At 33.5% G+C, this 23243-nt stretch overlaps 1 protein-coding gene across 1 annotated transcript; it reads right to left on the reverse strand.

The window, feature by feature from the left end:
• Positions 1 to 5624: 5624 nt before the first annotated feature.
• Positions 5625 to 22653, reverse strand: LOC139513514 (uncharacterized). Its single transcript, XM_071302109.1, has 5 exons — positions 21986 to 22653; positions 17503 to 17590; positions 14369 to 14458; positions 9253 to 9561; positions 5625 to 6630 (listed from the first exon to the last, which is right to left on the reverse strand). Exons 1-5 carry the CDS (start codon positions 22622 to 22624, stop codon positions 5768 to 5770), a joined length of 1989 nt encoding a protein of 662 aa, XP_071158210.1. The 5' UTR covers positions 22625 to 22653; the 3' UTR covers positions 5625 to 5767.
• Between the last annotated feature and the right edge of the window lie 590 nt (positions 22654 to 23243).

Consider the following 23243-nt stretch of genomic DNA (forward strand, 5'->3'; position numbering starts at 1 on the left):
ATGTATGGACCTGCATAACTTCAGAATCCTTATTCCTCCTTAGACGATTTTCCTGTAAACATGACCAATACCATGTATGGACCTGTATAACTTCAGAATCCTTATTCCTCCTAAGACGATTTTCCAGTAAACATGACCAATACCATGTATGGGCCTGAATAACTTCGGAATCCTTATTCCTCCTAAGACGATTTTCCAGTAAACATGACCAATACCATGTATGGACCTGCATAACTTCAGAATCCTTATTCCTCATTAGACGATTTTCCAGTAAACATGACCAATACTTTGTATAGACCTGCATAACTTCGGAATCCTTATTCCTCCTAAGACGATTTTCCAGTAAACATGACCAATACCATGTATAGGCCTGAATAACTTCGCAATCCTACGTTCTTAGACGATTTTCCTGTAAACATGACCAATACCATGTATGGACCTGCATAACTTCGGAATCCTTATTCCTCCTTAGACGATTTTCCTGTAAGCATGACCAATACCATGTATGGACCTGTATAACTTCAGAATCCTTATTCCTCCTTAGACGATTTTCGTGTAAACATGATCAATACCATGTATGGACCTGCATAACCTCGGAATCCTTATTACTCCATAGACGATTTTCCTGTAAACATGACCAATACCATGTATGGACCTGCATAACTTCGGAATCCTTAGTTCTTAGACGATTTTCCTGTAAACATGATCAATACCATGTATGGACCTACATAACTTCGGAATCCTTAACTCTTAGACGATTTTCCTGTAAACATGACCAATACCATGAATGGACCTGCATAACCTCGGAATCCTTATTCCTCCATAGACGATTTTCCTGTAAACATGACCAATAAAATGTATGGACCTGCATAACTTCGGAATCATTAGTTTTTAGACGATTTTCCTGTAAACATGACCAATAACATGTATGGACCTGCATAACTTCGGAATCCTTAGTTCTTAGACGATTTTCCTGTAAACATGATCAATACCATGTATGGACCTGCATAACTTCGGAATCCTTATTCCTCCTTAGACGATTTTCCTGTAAGCATGACCAATACAATGTATGGACCTGCATAACTTCAGAATCCTTATTCCTCCTTAGACGATTTTCCTGTAAACATGACCAATACCATGTATGGACCTGTATAACTTCAGAATCCTTATTCCTCCTAAGACGATTTTCCAGTAAACATGACCAATACCATGTATGGGCCTGAATAACTTCGGAATCCTTATTCCTCCTAAGACGATTTTCCAGTAAACATGACCAATACCATGTATGGACCTGCATAACTTCAGAATCCTTATTCCTCCTTAGACGATTTTCCAGTAAACATGACCAATACTTTGTATAGACCTGCATAACTTCGGAATCCTTATTCCTCCTAAGACGATTTTCCAGTAAACATGACCAATACCATGTATGGGCCTGAATAACTTCGCAATCCTACGTTCTTAGACGATTTTCCTGTAAACATGACCAATACCATGTATGGACCTGCATAACTTCGGAATCCTTATTCCTCCTTAGACGATTTTCCTGTAAGCATGACCAATACCATGTATGGACCTGTATAACTTCAGAATCCTTATTCCTCCTTAGACGATTTTCGTGTAAACATGATCAATACCATGTATGGACCTGCATAACCTCGGAATCCTTATTACTCCATAGACGATTTTCCTGTAAACATGACCAATACCATGTATGGACCTGCATAACTTCGGAATCCTTAGTTCTTAGACGATTTTCCTGTAAACATGATCAATACCATGTATGGACCTACATAACTTCGGAATCCTTAGTTCTTAGACGATTTTCCTGTAAACATGACCAATACCATGAATGGACCTGCATAACCTCGGAATCCTTATTCCTCCATAGACGATTTTCCTGTAAACATGACCAATAAAATGTATGGACCTGCATAACTTCGGAATCATTAGTTTTTAGACGATTTTCCTGTAAACATGACCACTACCATGTATGGACCTGCATAACTTCGGAATCCTTAGTTCTTAGACGATTTTCCTGTAAACATGATCAATACCATGTATGGACCTGCATAACTTCGGAATCCTTACTCTCCTTAGACGATTTTCCGCTAAACATGACCAATACCATGTATGGACCTGCATAACTTCGGAATCCTTAGTTCTTAGACGATTTTCCTGTAAACATGATCAATACCATGTATGGACCTACATAACTTCGGAATCCTTATTCCTCCTTAGACGATTTTCCCGTAAACATGACCAATACAATGTATGGACCTGCATAACTTCGGAATCCTTAGTTTTTAAACGATTTTCCTTTAAACATGATCAATACCATGTATGGACCTGCATAACTTCGGAATCCTTATTCCTTCTTAGACGATTTTCCGGTTAACATTATCAATACCATGTATGGACCTACATAACTTCGGAATCCTTATTCCTCCTTAGACGATTTTCCCGTAAACATGACCAATACCATGTATGGACCTGCATAACTTCGGAATCCTTATTCCTCCTTAGAGGATTTTCCTGTAAACATGATCAATACCATGTATGGACCTGCATAACTTCGGAATCCTTAGTTTTTAGACGATTTTCCTGTAAACATGACCAATACCATGTATGGACCTGCATAACTTCGGAATCCTTATTCCTCCTTAGACGATTTTCCTGTAAACATGATCAATACCATGTATGGATCTACATAACTTCGGAATCCTTATTCCTCCTTAGACGATTTTCCCGTAAACATGACCAATACCATGTATGGACCTGCATAACTTCGGAATCCTTATTCCTCCTTAGACGATTTTCCTGTAAACATGATCAATACCATGTATGGACCTGCATAACTTCGGAATCCTTAGTTCTTAGACGATTTTCCTGTAAACATGACCAATACTATGTATAGACCTGCATAACTTCGGAATCCTTATTCCTCCTTAGACGATTTTCCGGTAAACATGATCAATACCATGTATGGACCTGCATAACTTCGGAATCCTTATTCCTCCTTAGACGATTTTCCGGTAAACATGACCAATACCATGTATGGACCTGCATAACTTCGGAATCCTTAGTTCTTAGACGATTTCCCTGTAAACATGATCAATACCATGTATGGACCTGCATAACTTCGGAATCCTTAGTTCTTAAACGATTTTCCTTTAAACATGATCAATACCATGTATGGACCTGCATAACTTCGGAATCCTTATTCCTTCTTAGACGATTTTCCGGTTAACATTATCAATACCATGTATGGACCTGCATAACTTCGGAATCCTTATTCCTCCTTAGACGATTTTCCTGTTAGCATGATCAATACCATGTATGGACCTGCATAATTTCGGAATCCTTATTCCTCCTAAGACGATTTTCCAGTAAACATGACCAATATCATGTATGGACCAGCATAACCTCGGAATCCTTATTCCTCCATAGACGATTTTCCTGTAAACATGACCAAAAAAATGTATGGACCTGCATAACTTCGGAATCATTAGTTTTTAGACGATTTTCCTGTAAACATGACCAATACCATGTATGGACCTGCATAACTTCGGAATCCTTAGTTCTTAGACGATTTTTCTGTAAACATGATCAATACCATGTATGGACCTACATAACGTCGGAATCCTTATTCCTCCTTAGACGATTTTCCCGTAAACATGACCAATACCATGTATGGACCTGCATAACTTTGGAATCCTTATTCCTCCTTAGACGATTTTCCTGTAAACATGATCAATACCATGTATGGACCTGCATAACTTCGGAATCCTTAGTTCTTAGACGATTTTCCTGTAAACATGACCAATACTATGTATAGACCTGCATAACTTCGGAATCCTTATTCCGCCTTAGACGATTTTCCGGTAAACATGATCAATACCATGTATGGACCTGCATAACTTCGGAATCCTTATTCCTCCTTAGATGATTTTCCGGTAAACATGACCAATACCATGTATGGACCTGCATAACTTCGGAATCCTTAGTTCTTAGACGATTTTCCTGTAAACATGATCAATACCATGTATGGACCTGCATAACTTCGGAATCCTTAGTTCTTAGACGATTTTCCCGTTAACATGACCAATACAATGTATGGACCTGCATAACTTCGGAATCCTTATTCCTCCTTAGATGATTTTCCGGTAAACATGATCAATACCATGTATGGACCTGCATAACTTCGGAATCCTTATTCCTCCATAGACGATTTTCCTTTAAACATGACCAATACCATGTATGGATGGACAGAATACCGTTCAATGCTTTGATAAAAAGAAAAGCCTTTAGTGCAATAAATACTAGAACTTCTTTAAAAGTCTCAAGTCTGGTTGAACTATGACAATCATAATTTTTCATCAATTGTCATAGATGCAATCTGGGAACAGATATCTAATTCGTATATCTTAACTTATTTGATTCGTTCAGGGATAGTAACATGTTAAACTATATTTTCGAAGGTAGACAGAAAACGGCGGATAGCAAAAGACATATTGCACGGTTATTTTTAGAATATCTAAAAACCGATATACTTTGTGACGTCGTGTAATGAATTTAATAATAATTTCATAATCCTTGTACCTTTGATAACTATCATGATATTGTTAAGTTTTATTAAAAAATATTTATGATCGATAATTTGGAGAAAAAAATCTTCAAATACATAAGATGTTTAATAATTAATGAAATAGCAAGGCTAATATGTTGCTATTGTCTAGGAGACAATATGATATCTATAAATTTCCAACAAAATCAAACGACAATTTTGATACAAATATGGTCAAAAATTAATAATATAACAAAAAGAGCCTATCATATGAGGTCAATGCAGAATATATCGACCAAAAGAAGTATATCGACCTCGGACTCTTCAGTCAATACACTTCTTTAAGGTCAATATTGTCAGATTATTACTTGGAATTTTTCATATCAGATGTATTATCAGCCCAAGGTTTATTAATATCAGCCAAAGACCTCATACAAAGGCTATAATTAGGTCTTTCCACTTTTCTTAAAAAAATGAAAAACAGGGGTGAAGGTTTAAAATTTACTGTAAAAGAAAAGTTAGAGTATATGCATTTCGTTCAGGCTGTAATATTGATAAATAAGTATCATTGCGAGAGAACGTGTTTTGTTTACATTAGGGTTCCAAGATATGATATCTTTGTTTCATCTCATGGAGACATAACTTGGGAATGTTACCATTATAAAAACACATGGTACCGGTGAAAATTGAAATCTGAGGGAGACCCGCTGTGAAGGTAAAAGTAAGGGTAGTACATAATTGTATACACGTTTTAACTCTTAGAAGTTCGGGGCATATAAAAGTTGAAAATATACCACACAGCCCTATTTTTTTCCTTTTGATAATGAAAATACAGTGCATATAAACATTCTGTTCTAAGATAAAATATTTTACGAAACTTCATAGTAAAAGTATCACATTCATACCCGTAAAGGGAGTTCCTACTGGAAATTGCAATTTCTATACTTTCAGAAGTGCAACCTGTAGTGTTGCATACAAGGTACACCGATATTGATTGTTTTATCATGATATTCCTGTCCACTAAGGTGTTTCAAGCTGATATTAAATAATAATAATATTGTTTTTTTAATGCAAACATTTTATATTCTTTTAGTTTGCTTGACCATTTTTATTGATGGCAAGAACAATCATTATTATCAACAATGATTTGATATCATGAATGGTTTGTTTTATTCGCATACAAGTCGGAGTATGCCAATTTTACATATTTACATCATTGTTTCCACATATTGAATTTCTTATTTTGTATAAAACTGCAGTATCATTAAAATCTTTAAATGCTAATATACTATTGTTTGATTCATCATAATGTATCGTTATCGGAAACATTAAATTATGTTTTTTAGTTTGACTCAATGTTAATACTTCCTTGTGTAATTGTCCACCAGGGGATATTATTAAGACATTTTTTGAACCCTGACCAGTCACGTATACATTATGGTTCGCATCTATTACAACATGTGATGGTCGGCTCATTTTCTCATTTTTGAACGTCCAAATGATCGACATATTACTCAAACTCCAACATTGTAGTTCATTTGTCCATGAATACGTTAGAAACAATCTGTCTTTATCAGTAGTAAAATTGGTGATATCTGGGAGGGAACAACTGAAAGATACGACTTCCTTACCGTTAAGATTCACCCCTTTTATCGTTTTACCATCGATAACGACATAAAGTATTTCATCTTGAAATGACATTTTCCCAATCCCATTAATGTGGACAGTTTTCTTCACCTGTTGTTTCTTGATGTCGATAATCTCAATATAACATTTACCATGGTTGAAAGACACTCCGACATCATCACCCTGTATTGTTACCACACCAGATGGTTTATTTGATAGTTTGATATATTGGGGGTCATCGGGGATATCCATATCGTAGATTGCTAGATTATCATTGTCACAATTGATTACCACAATCATGTTGTTGGTGACCACACAGTCCCTCATAGCTGTAACATACGATGCTGGCCTTATTAGTTGAAATTTTCGAAGAAATTGAACTTCAATCTGATGAAACTGGTTTTCATGCCTTAGGCGTTCTTCCTGTGATATTGAATCTGACAAAATAAGAAATTATTGAAAAGCATTTTCTCATCGCCAGTCAAAACGTATGTTAAAGCGATCACTGCAATCCGTCTAAATAAATTTTCATATACATATATATATATATATAACGAAAAAAATCTATGAAATACTGAAAAATCATAACACCAGGGTTTTTGATATCACAAACTAGTCAAAACATTTACCTAATTTTATCAACGGTACAAGGACATCATTCGTAAATATAAACCAACTTGTTACGTTCAGGTATTTCCTATTCAATCTTTTATGGTGATATTATTTACAAAGCACAAAAATGTCGGCAATCACCTCAAAAGCTAACAAAACCTTTAAACAGACTTATTTTTTAACATTTCCTGTTACAAAACATTGAATTTTTCGAAAAACTAAGGATGTTCTTATCCCAGGAATGGAATACCTTAGCTGTATTTGGCACAACTTTTTTGGAATTTTGGGTCTTCAATGCTCTTCAAATTTGTACTTGTTTGGCTTTACAATTATATTGATCTGAGCGTCACTGATGAGTCTTATGTAGACGAAACGCGAGTCTGGTGTATTAAATTATAATCCTGGTACCTTTGATAACTAATTATTAAAAAGGAATATACTATAACATGCATTATATCGGTGTTGGGGTCTCATTCTGACTTTGATATGAAGAACAGCAATAAAAGCGCTGTTCTTGTGCTTGTGTTTTTTCTTTTTAATGTGCATGTACTGATTTTGCGACATAGATGGATACCCAATATCCTTTTTTTTCTATTATAATATGATATTGTAAAAAGTTTGATGTCGTCTTTCGTAGGTTATAAAACATTTTAATCTAACATCTAAACTAAATAAACATATTCATTGAGGCTTTTTGTTTAAGATTTACCAAGTAGAAATATTGACAAAAGTACAATTGAAACATTAAATAATTCTGCAATAGAAAAATATGATCTAACTTTTTAACAACATGCATTTAAAGGAAATCATATTCTGCAATAATATAGTTTTTGGATCCTTATTGAAAATTCGAAAACTAGGAAAATTAGTACAATTTTTGAAACCATCACATTGATCAGAAATATATGATTATAGAGACCTTTAATTGTTCACTAAAAGTAAATATAGTGTTTTGTTTAAATGTTAGAAACAATAAATAAAAAAACTGATACATAAAAAAGGTGTAATACGCTTTAAAGATGAAATATATAATAACCGGGTCCGATTTGTGACTACAAATAATTTGGTTATGTTTAGCGATTGCAACTTAATCAAAAATAGAGAAAATGTTCAAAATATATACATGTAGTTACTTAACTTGTTGTATCTGTTGGTACTTATTAAAGATCTTTAAAAATGTAATACTTTGATAGGTGTGTTTGACTTTTGTGTTATATTACTGTGCTTATCCAGTGACCTTTGGGGTATCACAATAGCAATGGCCAAAAGTGTTTACCAAATTGCAGTTAGATTTCTTCTCCAACTAACTGATCAACTGGTAAAATATTTTAGCAGATTGCTCAAGTGAAATGTTGTTAGTATGAAGTGAGTGCTGTAAAATCAAAAGTAATACTTACCATCCAGATCCAGTTAGTTGATATCTTTGTCATTTGTTTCAAACACAAAAATGACTTACTATAGTATGAGTCACTGAATAAGAAGGTCTAATTTTGACATGGAAACTTCTATCATAAATAGATTTTATAAATAAATAGTTGAAAACATTGTTGTGTAAGTCTATAATTTATAGCTCCGTTTTCCAACAACAGATTAGTGCATAATAGTAATTTGAAATTTTTTTTCTAAAGAAATTACTTATCTGCTACCATTAAAGGGAAATAATTTACATAACTGAAAATCAGCAAAATGTTGTCACAATTTTTGTCTGACAAATATCAACTTTCCTCATTTAATTTATTTGTAACATTACTTTAATGATTATTAAACTTTTATCCTCTGTTTTGAAAAGAAACAATGGAATTTATTTTTAAGATGATTAAAATTTTGAAAAAAATTGTAGGCAAAATCAGAAGCCAGGTATCATTGATTAATTGTTTAGTGTACAATAACTCAAAAAAAATTATTTCCCGTTAATGCCAGCAGATCAGTAATTTGTATAGAAAATATTATACGAATTATAATTACACAATAACTTTGTCTTAGAAGACAAAGCTATAAAATATACATCTACAAAACAAGGGTTTGAACTATTTATTTATAAAATCTATTTATGATAGAAGTTTCCATTTCAAAATTAGACCTTCTTATTCAGTGACTCATACTATAGTAAGTCATTTTTGTGTTTGAAACAAATGACAAAGATATCAACTAACTGGATCTGGATGGTAAGTATTACTTTTGATTTCACAGCACTCACTTCATACTGACAACATTTCACTTGAGCAATCTGCTAAAACATTTTACCAGTTGATCAGTTAGTTGGAGAAGAAATCTAACTGCAATTTGGTAAACTGTTTTGGCCATTGCTATTGTGATACCCCAAAGGTCACTGGATAAGCACTGTAAGATAAATTACATATATAGTTTACAGTGTAAAAAAGTTACAACATTTTAATATTGATGGGAAAATGAATTGTATTGAATTAAAAACAAAATACAATAATTACCATCCTTATTTGCTATTGCCATATCAATAACAACCATGTCAGATTCATGTCCATTGATTTCAGAATCTGACAAAATACTTCCAATGAACTTTTCAATTTCACCTCCTAATTTTTTATCGTCTTCTAGAGTTTTTCTTAATATTTCAGCAACAATGTTAAGGTCGTCAGCCGAAACAGCTTTGATGTTAATAGCCATGTCACATGTTCCATGTAACCGCATCGCTTTGACTGCATCTTTAATTCTACCTCTGCTCCATTTGGTTGGTACCTTCAGATGTAATAATACAGGTACATACACATCCTTTTTATCTGGTTAATAGAAATATTTACTGCATCTTTAATTGTGACAATTGAACTAGTTTGTTATATTATCATGGAACGAAATATATCAATGTGTTGTAATAAAATGGAACAAAAGACGCAATTGACGTATTTTTTGTATATTTTGTTTTTCAATTTTCTTACAGATGTTTTAATCCATCGTTGTAATAGTTAAATCCATTATACCTTTAATCATGCAAATTAATATAATGTATGGTAGGCGGGCAATTTCAAAAGGAAGTCAGAAATCATAATCACAAAAGAGCATCAACGAATTGAAAACATCCATACCACAGTACTCTCACAACACTTAAAAGAGAAAACAACGCACATTGAGCAATTTCAGTCGTAGACTACCATTCCTATTACGGCCCTTATGGTGTCTACCATTTGAAATGAGGGTGAAAGATTGGCTATGTTAGATTATCAGCATGGACACAAATATCAAACCAAAAACAAACCAAATTACAACCGATTCAGTAAAGTAATGTAGATGTAAATTACACTTTGTTTATCAAGTTAATATGAAACAATATCCCCCGTATCCCCCGTGATAGCAGTAAACAACTTTCACGAAAATCTTACAAAAGCCTTGGAAATTGTTTCAATTAAATATGAATAACACTATAAACCAGTCAATAAATGCAACAGTAGTATACCGAAATTCGTTTGAGAAAAAACAAATTCGGGTTTCAAACTTAAATTGAGGGACCACATCTGTTGTAACTTTAAAACAACGGATCAACAGAAACCCTGAAACCAGAAACTCCAACATACATTGAAACGGACTATTCGATAACAACTGTCATATTCCTAACTTAGTACAAGATTTTCCCCGATGTGTATAGCTAATTTACACCCGATGCTAAGGCCTATATTCGTTAATATCGAATATGAAATGAAAAAGAACGGATAGCATTGTTATTGACAATTAGATCAAACCATGATTAAGTAGAAAACAAAAAGACGAAACCCAACTAGTAACCTTACTTTGACGATCTTCGTTCATACTTTTACGAGTGAGTAGCAGGTCAACGTTTGCCGTATCGTGCATCCTTATTACAAAAATACATCATGTTCCTTGTATGCAGTTGTCAATAAAGACGGGTATAAGACGGGTGGTATTTTGAGTCAGGCGATGGATTTGGCAGAAGAGACTTAATAGAAAGGCAATAGTATTAACCAAAGTACTTACATGTATCAGTTAAATGAAGGTAATCATAAATTTATTTTATATTTTACAGTTTGAAATAAAAAAAAGTCCCCCTCTCTCCTCTACTCAACATTTAACAAACTTTCATATTTGGACACGCTTAGGGATAGATGTGTCTGCATTAAAAACCCAACGACTGGACAAAAATTCAGATCGCATTTTAAGAACCTCCCTTTTTGGGGGCCTTCCTTGGAAGGATTTGGAATCCCCTTTTTTTACGATCAATGCTTCATAATAGAGACATATGACTGGACCACATTTTTTTATCTTGCGTTGCTCGTTTAAAAATTGCTAGATACGCACCTGGGTTCTATCATTAGTAAGATTAATAATTTTTTATGACTAAGACTTAGTTCAAATGTAAACTATATGTTTTTAATATAAAATTATAATAAAAGTTCTTTACATGCATGTTCTTTAAGACATTGCAAGATAGTATCAAAATTTTTAACTTCAAGCAAATAAGTATTTAAATGATTCTTTATTAATAACAAGAGTGTACATGCCGAAATGTCTCGCCTTCTTATTTTTTTTACTAATCATTGATTTTATGTTGATAGTCCTAAATATAAAACTGTCACATAAACTTAACATTAACCATGAAAACTAAACATTGACCAATGAAACATGAAAATGAGGTCAAAGTCAGACGAACAATGCCAGGCAGACATGTACAGCTAGCAATTCTCCAATACAACATATATAGTTGACCTATTGCTCATAGTTTAAACTTAACACTGAGCAATGAACCATGAAAATGAGGTCAAGGTCAAATAAAACCTGTGTGACTGACATATAAAATATTTCCATACACCAAATACAGTTGACCTATTGCATATAGTATTAGAAAAAAACACCTCAAAAACTATACTTTAACCACTGAACCATGCAAATGAGGTCAAGGTCAGATGGCACCTGCCAGCTAGGCATGTACACCTTACAATCATTCGATACACCAAATATAGTAGACCTATTGCATACATTATAAGAAAAACAGACCAAATCACAAAAACTTAAATATAACCACTGAACCATGAAAATGAGGTCAAGGTCAGATGACACCTGCCAGTTGGACATGTACACCTTACAGTCCTTTCATACACTGAATATACTAGACCTATTGCTTATAGTATCTGAGATATGGACTTGACCACCAAAAACTAACCTTGTTCACCGATCCATGAAATGAGGTCGAGGTCAAGTGAGGATCTTGCAAGGTACAAACATACCAAATATAACTATCCTATTACTTATAATAAGAGAGAATTTAACATTACAAAAAACCTTTACTTTTTGTCGAGCCTTCGACTTTAGTCGAAAAAGCGAGACTAAGTGATCCTACATTCCGTCGTCGTCGGTGTCGTCGTCGGCGGCGTCCACAAATATTCACTCTGTGGTTAAAGTTTTTGAAATTTGAATAACTTTCTTAAACTATACTGGATTTCTACCAAACTTGGACAGAAGCTTGTTTATGATCATAAGATAGTATCCAGAAGTAAAGTTTGTAAAAATAAAATTCCATTTTTTCTGTATTTTATATATAAATGGACTTAGTTTTTCTGCGGGGAAACATTACATTCACTCTGTGGTTAAAGTTTTTAAAATTAGAATTACTTTCTTAAACTATACTGGATTTCTACCAAACATGGACAGAAGCTTGTTTATGATCATAAGATAGTATCCAGAAGTAAAGTTTGCAAAAATAAAATTCCTTTTTTCTGTATTTTACTTATAAATGGACTTAGTTTTTCTGCGGGGAAACATTACATTCACTCTGTGGTTAAAGTTTTTAAAATTTTAATAACTTTCTCAAACTATCCTGGGTTTGCACCAAACTTGGACAGAAGCTTGTTTATGATTATAAGATAGTATCCAGAAGTAAATTTTGTAAAAAAATAAATCCATTTTTTCCGTATTTTACTTTTAAATGGACTTAGATTTTCTGCCAGGAAACAACACATTCATGCACTCTGTGGTTAAAATTTAAAAAAAAATTAATAACTTAATTTCTTATACTATTTTAAATTTGTACCAAACTTGGACAGAAGCTTGTTTATGATCGAAAGCTAGTATCTAGAAGGAAATTTTGTTAATATTTTGTACCTGTGTATCTGTATTTTACTTATAAATGGACTTAGTTTTTCTTCCAGTTAACATTACATACAGTCTGCAGTTAAAGTTTTTAAAACATTTATTAGATTCATAAACTATCCTGGATTTTTACCAAACTTGGACAGAAGCTTCTTACAATCAAAAGATAGTATCAAGAGGAATATTTTTATTGATTTTTTTCCTTATTTTTGTTAAGCCTGCGATTTACAGCAAAAGTAGGCGAGACACTGGGTTCCGCGGAACCCTTACAAATTTTTTTTCAAGTAGTCTCAAGGATATGAGGACCTTGCAAGGTTCACACTTACCAAATATAATTATCCTATTACTTATAATAAGAGAGAATTTAACATTACAAAAAATCTTAACTTTTTTTTTCAAGTAGTCACTGAACCATGAAAATGAGGTCAAGGACATTGGACATGTGACTGACAGAAACTTCGTATCATGAGGCATACTTATACAAAGTATGAAGCATCAAGGTCTTCCATCTTCTGAAACATTAAGCTTTTAAGAAGTTAGCTAACGCCGCCACCGGGTCACAATCCCTATGTCGATCTTTCTATGACAAGTAGTCTCGACAAAAACAGATGCTACATATTTTTTCGCTATTGGACTTTCCTGAAATATGTGTTTTTTCAATATTGATTGATTGGTAATTGCTTTACGACGCATCATGTTTTTTTAATATGTCTTGAAACAACTTGTAGGGAACAATATTAGTAAATTCTTATGTTCATGCTATTGAAAACAAAAATAATTTCTACTGTTTTAAATAATTTTTCGGGAAGTAGAAGCAAGTAATAATAGTTATATCATTCTCGACCAATGGTGTAAACCTTAGTCGAACATTCTTCATCATACTCGACAAGGTCATTTCTATTTAATCAATCTTGATTGTGTAACTCACAAAAATTAATGACCATTAGAACGAAATATATATAAAATTTGAATCCATGTATCTATGATGAGTTTATATATTATACCTTTTGAGTTAACAATTCATAATGTTCATGCTTTTTTAGGGGGGGGGGGGGGGGGGGGAAGAGAACTACATAATCATTAAAAAACATAGTTTTAAACTATTTTATACTAAATCAAATTGTTTATGATAATCCATTACATCAATATGACAGTCAGTTTATTTTCGAATAGGGTTCGGCATTGGTCGGTTATCTTTAACTCGAGTCAAGTAGGGATCACACTGATGTCGGCTGTTGTCCAACCTCTATAAAATGGTTTAGATGAGTGATTACAAGTTCAGACGGTCAAGCTGCTGTTGACTCCATTCGAGTAATTTCAAATAAAAAATGAAACCAATTTAGAATGGTTTAGAGATAAAATGAATAAAGTCGAGTACAAAATCTACCACTATAAGATTTGACTTGGAGCAGAAGAAACAAACGTTTTTTTACAAATTAGAAGAACATGTTGAAACAAAAAATTGTGTGCTATGACATATCAAAAGTATACCGTTTTCTTCTGAAGTTTCTTCCTCTAATGTTTGGAGATTGCTTCGTCCAAAAACGTTAAGGTTTAATTCTATCTCCTTTGCTAAAGTTGCTGCAAAATCAAAATATAACGTTGACTTCTTTACTAGCAGAAGACGTATTAGCTGTTTAAATTCGTATTGCATGGTATTTCAGACTTGTCTTTGATATTAATTGAAAAAAAATAACAAGTTAAATAGGCAATGTATTTAACTTGTTTTCACATTAAAATTGTCATAATAATCAAACTTAATCAAGTAAATTCCATTTAAATTGGCGTCCTATTCAAGATTTTTAACGCAAATGATACAGTACAGGCAAGTCTTTTGAATGCATAATAGGTTGACATATTAGTTCGTACATATACAATTAAAGAAACGAGAAAACAATTAGTTAAATGTATTTTCCTATTCCAAGCCTAGTGACATAATAAGATTTTCATGACACATAAATAATGTATAGATAAATACAGAGTTTTGATTTTTTTGTCCATATGTATGTCCTCGTTACGTTACGTTACGTTTTTTTTTTTTTGTTTTTTTTTTACATTTTAGGCAACATTCTTATTTGTTTTATACTCTACAAAAGAAGAAAATCATATGCTGTTTTTGTGTGCTGTCCTATGTTGTTTTACGTGTAGATTTTTATTTTGCGGTTAGCATGTCGAAATGTACTATTGTTTACAGTATTGTATTGTTTATTTTTGTGTTTCTCTGTCCTGAATGTTCGTGCATTCATTTGTACTGTATTCCTTTCATGTAATGTCGTAATCTAATATTATAGTAAACATTACCATAAAAGCATGAGGTTTGGATAGTCACAAAACCATGTTCGACACACCTTATTTTTCAACATGTCCTGTACCAAATCAGGAAAATGGCAGTTGCTATCTTATTGTTCGTATTGTGTGTTGTCGGTTTTTGTGTTTCATTGTATCGTATTTTCCCTCTTATAATTTATTTGTTTCCCTCGTATTTAGTTTGTTACCCGGATTTGTTTTCGCTCAATCGATTTATGACTTTCAAACAGTGGTAGGCTAAAAGAGATATTCACTTAAAACGTGCTTGATTGCAAAGAGGACAGTCAATTCCAGTGAGATTGATGAAAAAATTCAATTTATCACAATTTAAGTTTGTGCCGGCGCCTCCAAAGTTAGTATCGTGTAAAACCACTTCTCGCTACTTAGAATGCTACGCATCTCCTTTGTTTGGATGCTATCAATGTTTAAATACTGTTGAGTGGAATTGAACTTCATTCCTTTTGCAGCATTTGTCGCAGTTGATCAAGGGTCTTAAGCTTGGGTTGACACTGGTGCACTAATGTATCCAGTTGGTCTAAGAGATGCTCTCACAGTAGGATTCGTGGCCGGTGATTTCGAAGGCCAAATTATCACATTGGTGTTATTCAGCTCAGTATCCTGAACGATAGTCCATTGTTTTTCTCTCTGTGTGAGGCCTAGCATCGTCCTGCTCGAATAACCTCATATGTCGGTTAATCACATGCATATGATGAGGTTGAAGCATTTCGTCTCTGTACCTTTGAGCCGTAACATTACACAGAACATGTACTTACTTCGTTTTTACTGTCAACTTCTTGGACGCAAGAGGAAGAAAAACTTAAATTAATGAGCCGGTAGACACGAGTTCTTCGATCCAATTCAACACTTAACCAGATTATGTCCAGCCATTTAATCTATTGTACCATCTCTATTCTGTCTGTGTGACGGTCTCAAAACATGTCCAAAATACGGTCTTCGGAGTTTAATGCTATGTTGTCGCAGTCGATTATGGACTGTGTGTGCGCTGATTCTTCCTACTCCTAGTATTCAAATTACAGTGGCTGATGCGGCAACAGTTGGATTCCGTAGATGAAATACCCAGTTGTGCCAATCTTGTTCTGAAGTCGTTAGGCGATGTCGTCTACTTCTTTCGGTGCTTCGTACAGAAAGTCTGCTGGAATCTGTTCCAAAGTAGTAAAATTGTGCTCTGGTTAGCATTTTATTTTCTTCTTCTTCACTTTCGATATTTCGAACAACAGGGTCCAACCTTGGCCTAGCAGCTTTTTGCTTTGTGATGACTTAAATCTTGAAACTTGGACATTATATGCGTTGAGGTTAACAATTGTGTTGACCATAAAATTCTCATGAAAATGTAAGCAAAAATTCGCGGCGAAAAAGATCATATGCACTTTTTGTGAGTCACAAGATTTATATTTTAAGTTTTATATTCCGGAATTTATAGTTTAAAACAAAATAAATTGAAGATGACTATTTTATTTGAACTTATTAAATATATGTTTTGCATTTCGAAAATCTCATCCAAACTGTGTGTTTCTTTCCATTTTTGAACAGTATAAAATTGAGGAAATCACGGTTATGAAAAAATTCATAACTTTTAACTCTAATTTAAAGTTTATAACTTACCTGTTAAAAGTTGAAGAAGACTATTTCATTTTAACTTGTTTAATATATGTTTTGCATTTCGGAAAATTCATCCAAACTGAGAGTTTCTTTTCATTTTTGAATAGTATAAAATTGAGGCAATCAACTTCATAACTTTAACTGGAATCTTTAATATTAAAATAAAGTATAAGAAATAAACAACAACAACCTCTGCTTTGCATTTCGAGTATGCATTGAAGTGCATATATAATATAAACATGTCTAAACGATTCGGTAGTCCACCACTTGTTAACAAATAAAACTTACTTTTGTAATACAAATAAATGAGTTATTTAAACATTGTATCACTTGAAATTTCTGGATATCAGTACAAATTGAATTTAGAATAGTTCTTGAAACAGAATGCTGACAAGAAACACTTTTTCTAGACAAAATTCCCACCTTGAATACCAGGATTTAACAGAAATGAAGAATTGTATCGATAAGTACATTTACGAGTAAGTCAAGAGAAAAAGTACAGAAAATATATTGTTTTGATTTTTTGGACATAGCGAGAGAAATTCAAATACTTTTTTTCTTTGAATGAAATTGTTATTTGAATTCATTCAGTAAAGCAACGTTAAATCATATTAAGAGTTCTTTTTGAATGGAAATAATGAGCCGTAATATTTTTCAGCTTAAAATTTTATGGTCCTAGCTTTCTAATGATTACTTACGCAGTTTCATTATAAAATCCTGGATATCTGCTGTCTTTGTTTCATCCAGTATGGTTTTAAAATTCTCGCACATGTTGCTCTCTTTTTCCTGCGTTTGTGAAGTATAAAAAGAACTGTCATTTGAATAAGTGCAAACCAGTCGTAAAGAAAAGGTAACATTGGTCATAGCCTCATATGGATATTTGTCTGTACCATAAAATACTTATTTGTCTCATTGTTTTTAGTTAATTTTGGTTATTGTCTTCAATATGAAAAGAAGATGTGAAGCCATTGCGAATAAGACAACTCTTTGCAATATTTAACAACAATAGGTGCCGAACCCTCCTTCTATCCTGGGATTTTGGAGTAACAGTACAACAAAAGATAAAACTATACAAATCAGTTGAAAAGGGCTGAACTTCTCAGATCGATGCTAAGCACAAAATAAAACATCTAACAAAAACACAGACAAGCTGTTGCAGGGTACTTATACATCGCAACAACAAAAAGTACAGATATGGTAGAAATTACAATTACTGAATGATAGTCCAAAGTAAATAACACTAGTACAAAAATCAACCATCAAATACTAAAATGTCAATTGGTATACATCCAGCATCCAATGAATTTGGTATTTAGACGTTTTGCTTATGCATGAACGGAAAATGGTGTGTACCAACCTTGTCGTTCTCTTTTCTCCGAATGTGACCTACAGGATTACACTTGTCATCGGTTTAATGTGTGTATTCACATGAGCAAATCGAGCAGTATCAGCTTACTCTTACGGAGCACCTCACATGATCCAGGGTTTTTTTTGTGTTTTTTTTTTAATGATATTTACATATATTTCATCAGTCTTAAGTTTTAAATGTTCTGTTTGTGTTCAAAAATTGTTTGTCCTCGGGTATTTTTTTTCGTTTGTCATGAAGTTTATTTTCGATTTGTTAGTTTGTATGTTCCTTTTGTATCTTTCATCTTTCTTTTATCGAATTTAAGGTGATATGGGTGTCTTTCGCCATCTTGGATTGTGAAAAACAGAGAACCTAAGGTCCAGAAATTCAATCAAGTTAGCAAAACCTGATGCAAGAATGTAGATAACTATGTGAGTTTCTTTCAAAAAAACAAATTTATAATATTATAACTTTACAATATTAATATTTTTACAAGTGTAGATTATTCATGCTTGATTTCTAATTGGTTTAAATTGCCATTTTAGGTGAGCTAACTTATGCATTTTCTGAAGGAATCTACATGGAATTATGTTATTTTGTATTGTAGCCTGGAAAAAATCATATATTATTCATTGCATATATATCTCACTTCAGTATTTCATGACATTGTTAAAACAGTTTACACATTCATTTATTTTGGAAACTATTGTTTCTATGGACAAAGCCTGCAAAGAATATAGTGAAACCTGCATATTGAATACCACTGTATTTCAAATACAGATATTCTCCTATCTGTATATCTATATTCATATTGTTATGCAACTTCATTTGAAATTAAAGAACTTGCACATTCCAAGTATTGGAAATGATTCTTTGCGACAGACAGAGTACACAAAACACAACATAGAAAACTCAAGACTGAGCTACATGAACATCACCAAACACCGGGGATTATCTCATGCGCTCGGAAAGGTAAGCAGATCTTGTTTCACATGTAGATTCTTCACGTTGGGAAATTCAAGCCTCCATACGGCCGATGACGATATTTCGAACAACAGGGTTCAATCTGGCCTAGCAGCTTTTTAATTAATTACTTTGTGATGAATTAAATCTTGAAACTTGGACATTATATGCGTTGAGGTTAACAATTGTGTTGACCATGAAATTCTCATGAAAATGTAAGAAAAAATTCGCGACGAAAAACTTACTCGATTTAGTACAAACCCGGTTATAAGTCTTATTTGGCAGGTCATGTTCGGGAAAAGCGGACGGGATTGTAGTTCCGATATAAGGAACATATCATGAAGTCATTTAATGACCATCTTGTTCACGACCACAGAGTGCATTTACGCTCATATTGCAGTCCAGTATTTTAACAGATCAGTATAACTGAGGGCAGAGGTCTTATTGTAACGTGGTTATTGAGCATTGAAATATTGTTAATCCAACATTTACATTATTTTGTACTCTAGCTTTTCATTGTTTGTTTAAATTTATACTACGACAAAACATATTGTTAATTTTTAATGACAATACAGTGCATTTGATTTGATTGATGGAGGGTATCACCAGCCCAGTAGTCAGCACTTCGGTGTTGACATGAATATCAATTAATTGGTCATTTCTATAAAATTTCTGTTTACAAAACTTTTAATTTTTCGAAAAACTAAGGATTTTCTTACGCCCAGGAGTAGATTACCTTAGCCGTATTTGGCACAACTTTTAGGAATTTTTGGGTCCTCAATGCTCTTCAACTTTGTATTTGTTTGGCATTTTAACTGTTTTGATCTGAGCGTCACTGATGAGTCTTATGTAGACGAAACGCGCGTCTGGCGTATTAAACAGAGGTAAAACAGTATACCCCCCTTTTTTTTTTTTTAAAGCGGGGGTATAATTATAATCCTGGTACCTCTGATAACTATTTACACCACTGGGTCGATGCCACTGCTGGTGGACGTTTCGTCCCCGAGGGTATCACCAGCCCAGTAGTCAGCACTTCGGTGTTGACATGAATATCAATTAATTGGTCATTTCTATAAATTTTCTGTTTACAAAACTTTTAATTTTTCGAAAAACTAAGGATTTTCTTACGCCCAGGAGTAGATTACCTTAGCCGTATTTGGCACAACTTTTAGGAATTTTTGGGTCCTCAATGCTCTTCAACATTGTATTTGTATGACATTTTAACTGTTTTGATCTGAGCGTCACTGATGAGTCTTATGTAGACGAAACGCGCGTCTGGCGTATTAAACAGAGGTAAAACAGTATACCCCCCTTTTTTTTTAAAGCGGGGGTATAATTATAATCCTGGTACCTTTGATAACTATTTACACCACTGGGTCGATGCCACTGCTGGTGGACGTTTCGTCCCCGAGGGTATCACCAGCCCAGTAGTCAGCACTTCGGTGTTGACATGAATATCAATTAATTGGTCATTTCTATAAATTTTCTGTTTACAAAACTTTTAATTTTTCGAAAAACTAAGGATTTTCTTACGCCCAGGAGTAGATTACCTTAGCCGTATTTGGCACAACTTTTAGGAATTTTTGGGTCCTCAATGCTCTTCAACTTTGTATTTGTTTGGCATTTTAACTGTTTTGATCTGAGCGTCACTGATGAGTCTTATGTAGACGAAACGCGCGTCTGGCGTATTAAACAGAGGTAAAACAGTATACCCCCCCCTTTTTTTTTAAAGCGGGGGTATAATTATAATCCTGGTACCTTTGATAACTATTCATATTGTTCTGATTGTATCTCATGTAAATAACAGGATAACACTATGGGCATAACGTTTTATAATTCGACATACAGGTAAGAACTCCCAGTTTATCGGCTTTGCAGTTAAAAAAAGAATATTGCAACATACACTGTTTTCATATTTAAAGCATACGAGATGTAACTGCTTGAATGCTAAGTATATGTTCAACTAACTTTATGTCAAATTTGACTATACTATTAGAAACATTTATGGTGACACAGGTGGATCAAGATTCGCTTACCCTTCCATAGGACATATATTTATTTGATCGATGCATACTGTTCAGAAGGTATTTGAACAACAAGACACTGTCGTTTTTATGCCCCACCTACGATAGTAGAGGGGCATTATGTTTTCTGGTCTGTGCGTCCGTTCGTCCGTTCGTCCGCGCGTCCGTCCGTCTGTCCCGCTCCAGGTTAAAGTTTTTGGTCAAGGTAGTTTTTGATGAAGTTGAAGTCCAATCGACTTCAAACTTTGTACACATGTTCCCTATGATATGATCTTTCTAAATTTAATGCCAAATTAGAGTTTTTACCCCAATTTCACGGTCCACTGAACATGGAAAATGATAGTGCGAGTGGGGCATTCGTGTACTGAGGACACATTCTTGTTTTAAGAAGAAATACAGACCAAATATAGTTTATCAGCGTTGCCGTCACAACTTAACAGATTAGGACATTGAAGGTGATACTGTTTGAACGGCTAAATTATGTTCAACTTTCCAATGGTCAATCTTGTACTAACAAGAAGAACGACGGGGGACAAATGTGGAGCAGGATCTACTCGCCCTTCAGGCTCACCCTTAGCTTGATTGATTCGTCTTACTAAGTATTTATTATTTTGGTTTTTTGGGAGTGTTTTGAAAACTGCTGTTAGTTATTTCAACGTTTTTGTCTGTCTGTTCTTTGGATATTTCATCCCTTGTTTTATTGATTGAAAAAAAATTGCTTTGAAGTTTAGTATTTTTATCAGTCATTTTCAAATTATCAATTTATTCGTTCTACTGTAGACTCCGTCTCAAATTATTTTGTAACATTGTTAATCGTTTATAACATTGATAATCATTAATACTTACATCAAACTCTGTTAGTTTTGTTTCCCAGTAGTCACGACATAGTCGTTCGTATTGAAGCATATAATACGGATCTTCAATCAGCTTTGATTTGCATATAGAGGCAATTTTAGAATAAACTGTGTTAGAATATTCCTTCTGATCTATTTCCGATAAAATGGCCATTATGGATCCTGTAATCCATTCCCAATTATCATTGAACGTGATTGGTAACAGTTCTTTCAAATCGGATAGATGAAAAAGGTCATTCCTTTTTTGTGTAAGTTTCCTTACACATTGTATAACTTTTCTATCCTCTTCTTCATAAAAAAAACAGTTAGCCAAAGTTATATCAAGAACTTGTATTTTAATATCCTTTTTTGCTGTAAAGTGGCACGCACATTTCTGAAAGCTACACAGTACCTTACTAATATCCTGTCTGTCATACATTTTCATAAGTTGTTGTAAAGTAAGAGTCTTGATATATTGAAAACTATCGTGGTGTGAACAACATCGTCTCGTTTGACAACATTGAAAAAGTGCGTGCTTTATGGCTCTTTCGTTTAAGAATGATTCAAACGTCTTGCCTTTAAGTTTTTTTTTATTTATGTATTCTCTCAAAACATTGCTTGCAACATCTACTATTAATAAGACTAACTTCATATAGTTGTTGTTTTGTTGTGATTGCACGTTATCGATATCTGAAAAATATGAAAGTATTAAAAATATAAAACAACACGTTTAATAATTTATTGCGTCCGAAGCGCTTTTCTGGATTTACCTTCATCAGGAACGCTCAAAGCCAAACATTTGAAATCCGAAGATGTATTAAGGTGTTTATTCATTTTCAAATTTCTTGACGTTTGAGCGTTGCTGTATTCAGATGAATATGTAATTGTTTACCTATATGTGTTGTTGAATAAGTCCGAAAGTTATATTTTCAGTGACATTGAGTTTCTCAAAATCATAATATTGAGATCAAAAAGTGAAGTTTATATATTCAATGATACTACTTGCACAACAGTACACATTTTCTTAATCTATCGACATTTTGTGTATACTTTTACGTTCAACTTTGCTAGAAATCCTGTAAACCGCTTTCTTGATTTATACATTTCAGCTTGCTATTAGTTTCATATGAATGCTTGTTTTGGATAATAATATTTAAGTTTAAATAAAGGATTAGTGGGGTAAATGTCGCTTAGATATTAACATACAGTCCTGTAAAATATCAAGTTCTAAAGTGTCCTGATTCACTAAATAATGTGAATACAGCAAACCA

The sequence above is a fragment of the Mytilus edulis genome, chromosome 2 (assembly GCF_963676685.1).
Source record: "Mytilus edulis chromosome 2, xbMytEdul2.2, whole genome shotgun sequence".
NCBI classification, from domain to species: Eukaryota; Metazoa; Mollusca; class Bivalvia; order Mytilida; family Mytilidae; genus Mytilus; species Mytilus edulis.

Bases quoted from the DNA above. Each gene is read 5' to 3' on its own strand.
- LOC139513514 (XM_071302109.1), bottom strand. From the start codon at position 22,624: ATGAAGTTAGTCTTATTAATAGTAGATGTTGCAAGCAATGTTTTGAGA. The intron at 17,591-21,985 runs GTAAGTATTAAT...TCACAAACGCAG, and splicing joins CAAAACTAACAGAGTTTGAT to GAAAAAGAGAGCAACATGTG. The intron at 6,631-9,252 runs GTAATTATTGTA...TTATTTTGTCAG, and splicing joins GGCAATAGCAAATAAGGATG to ATTCAATATCACAGGAAGAA.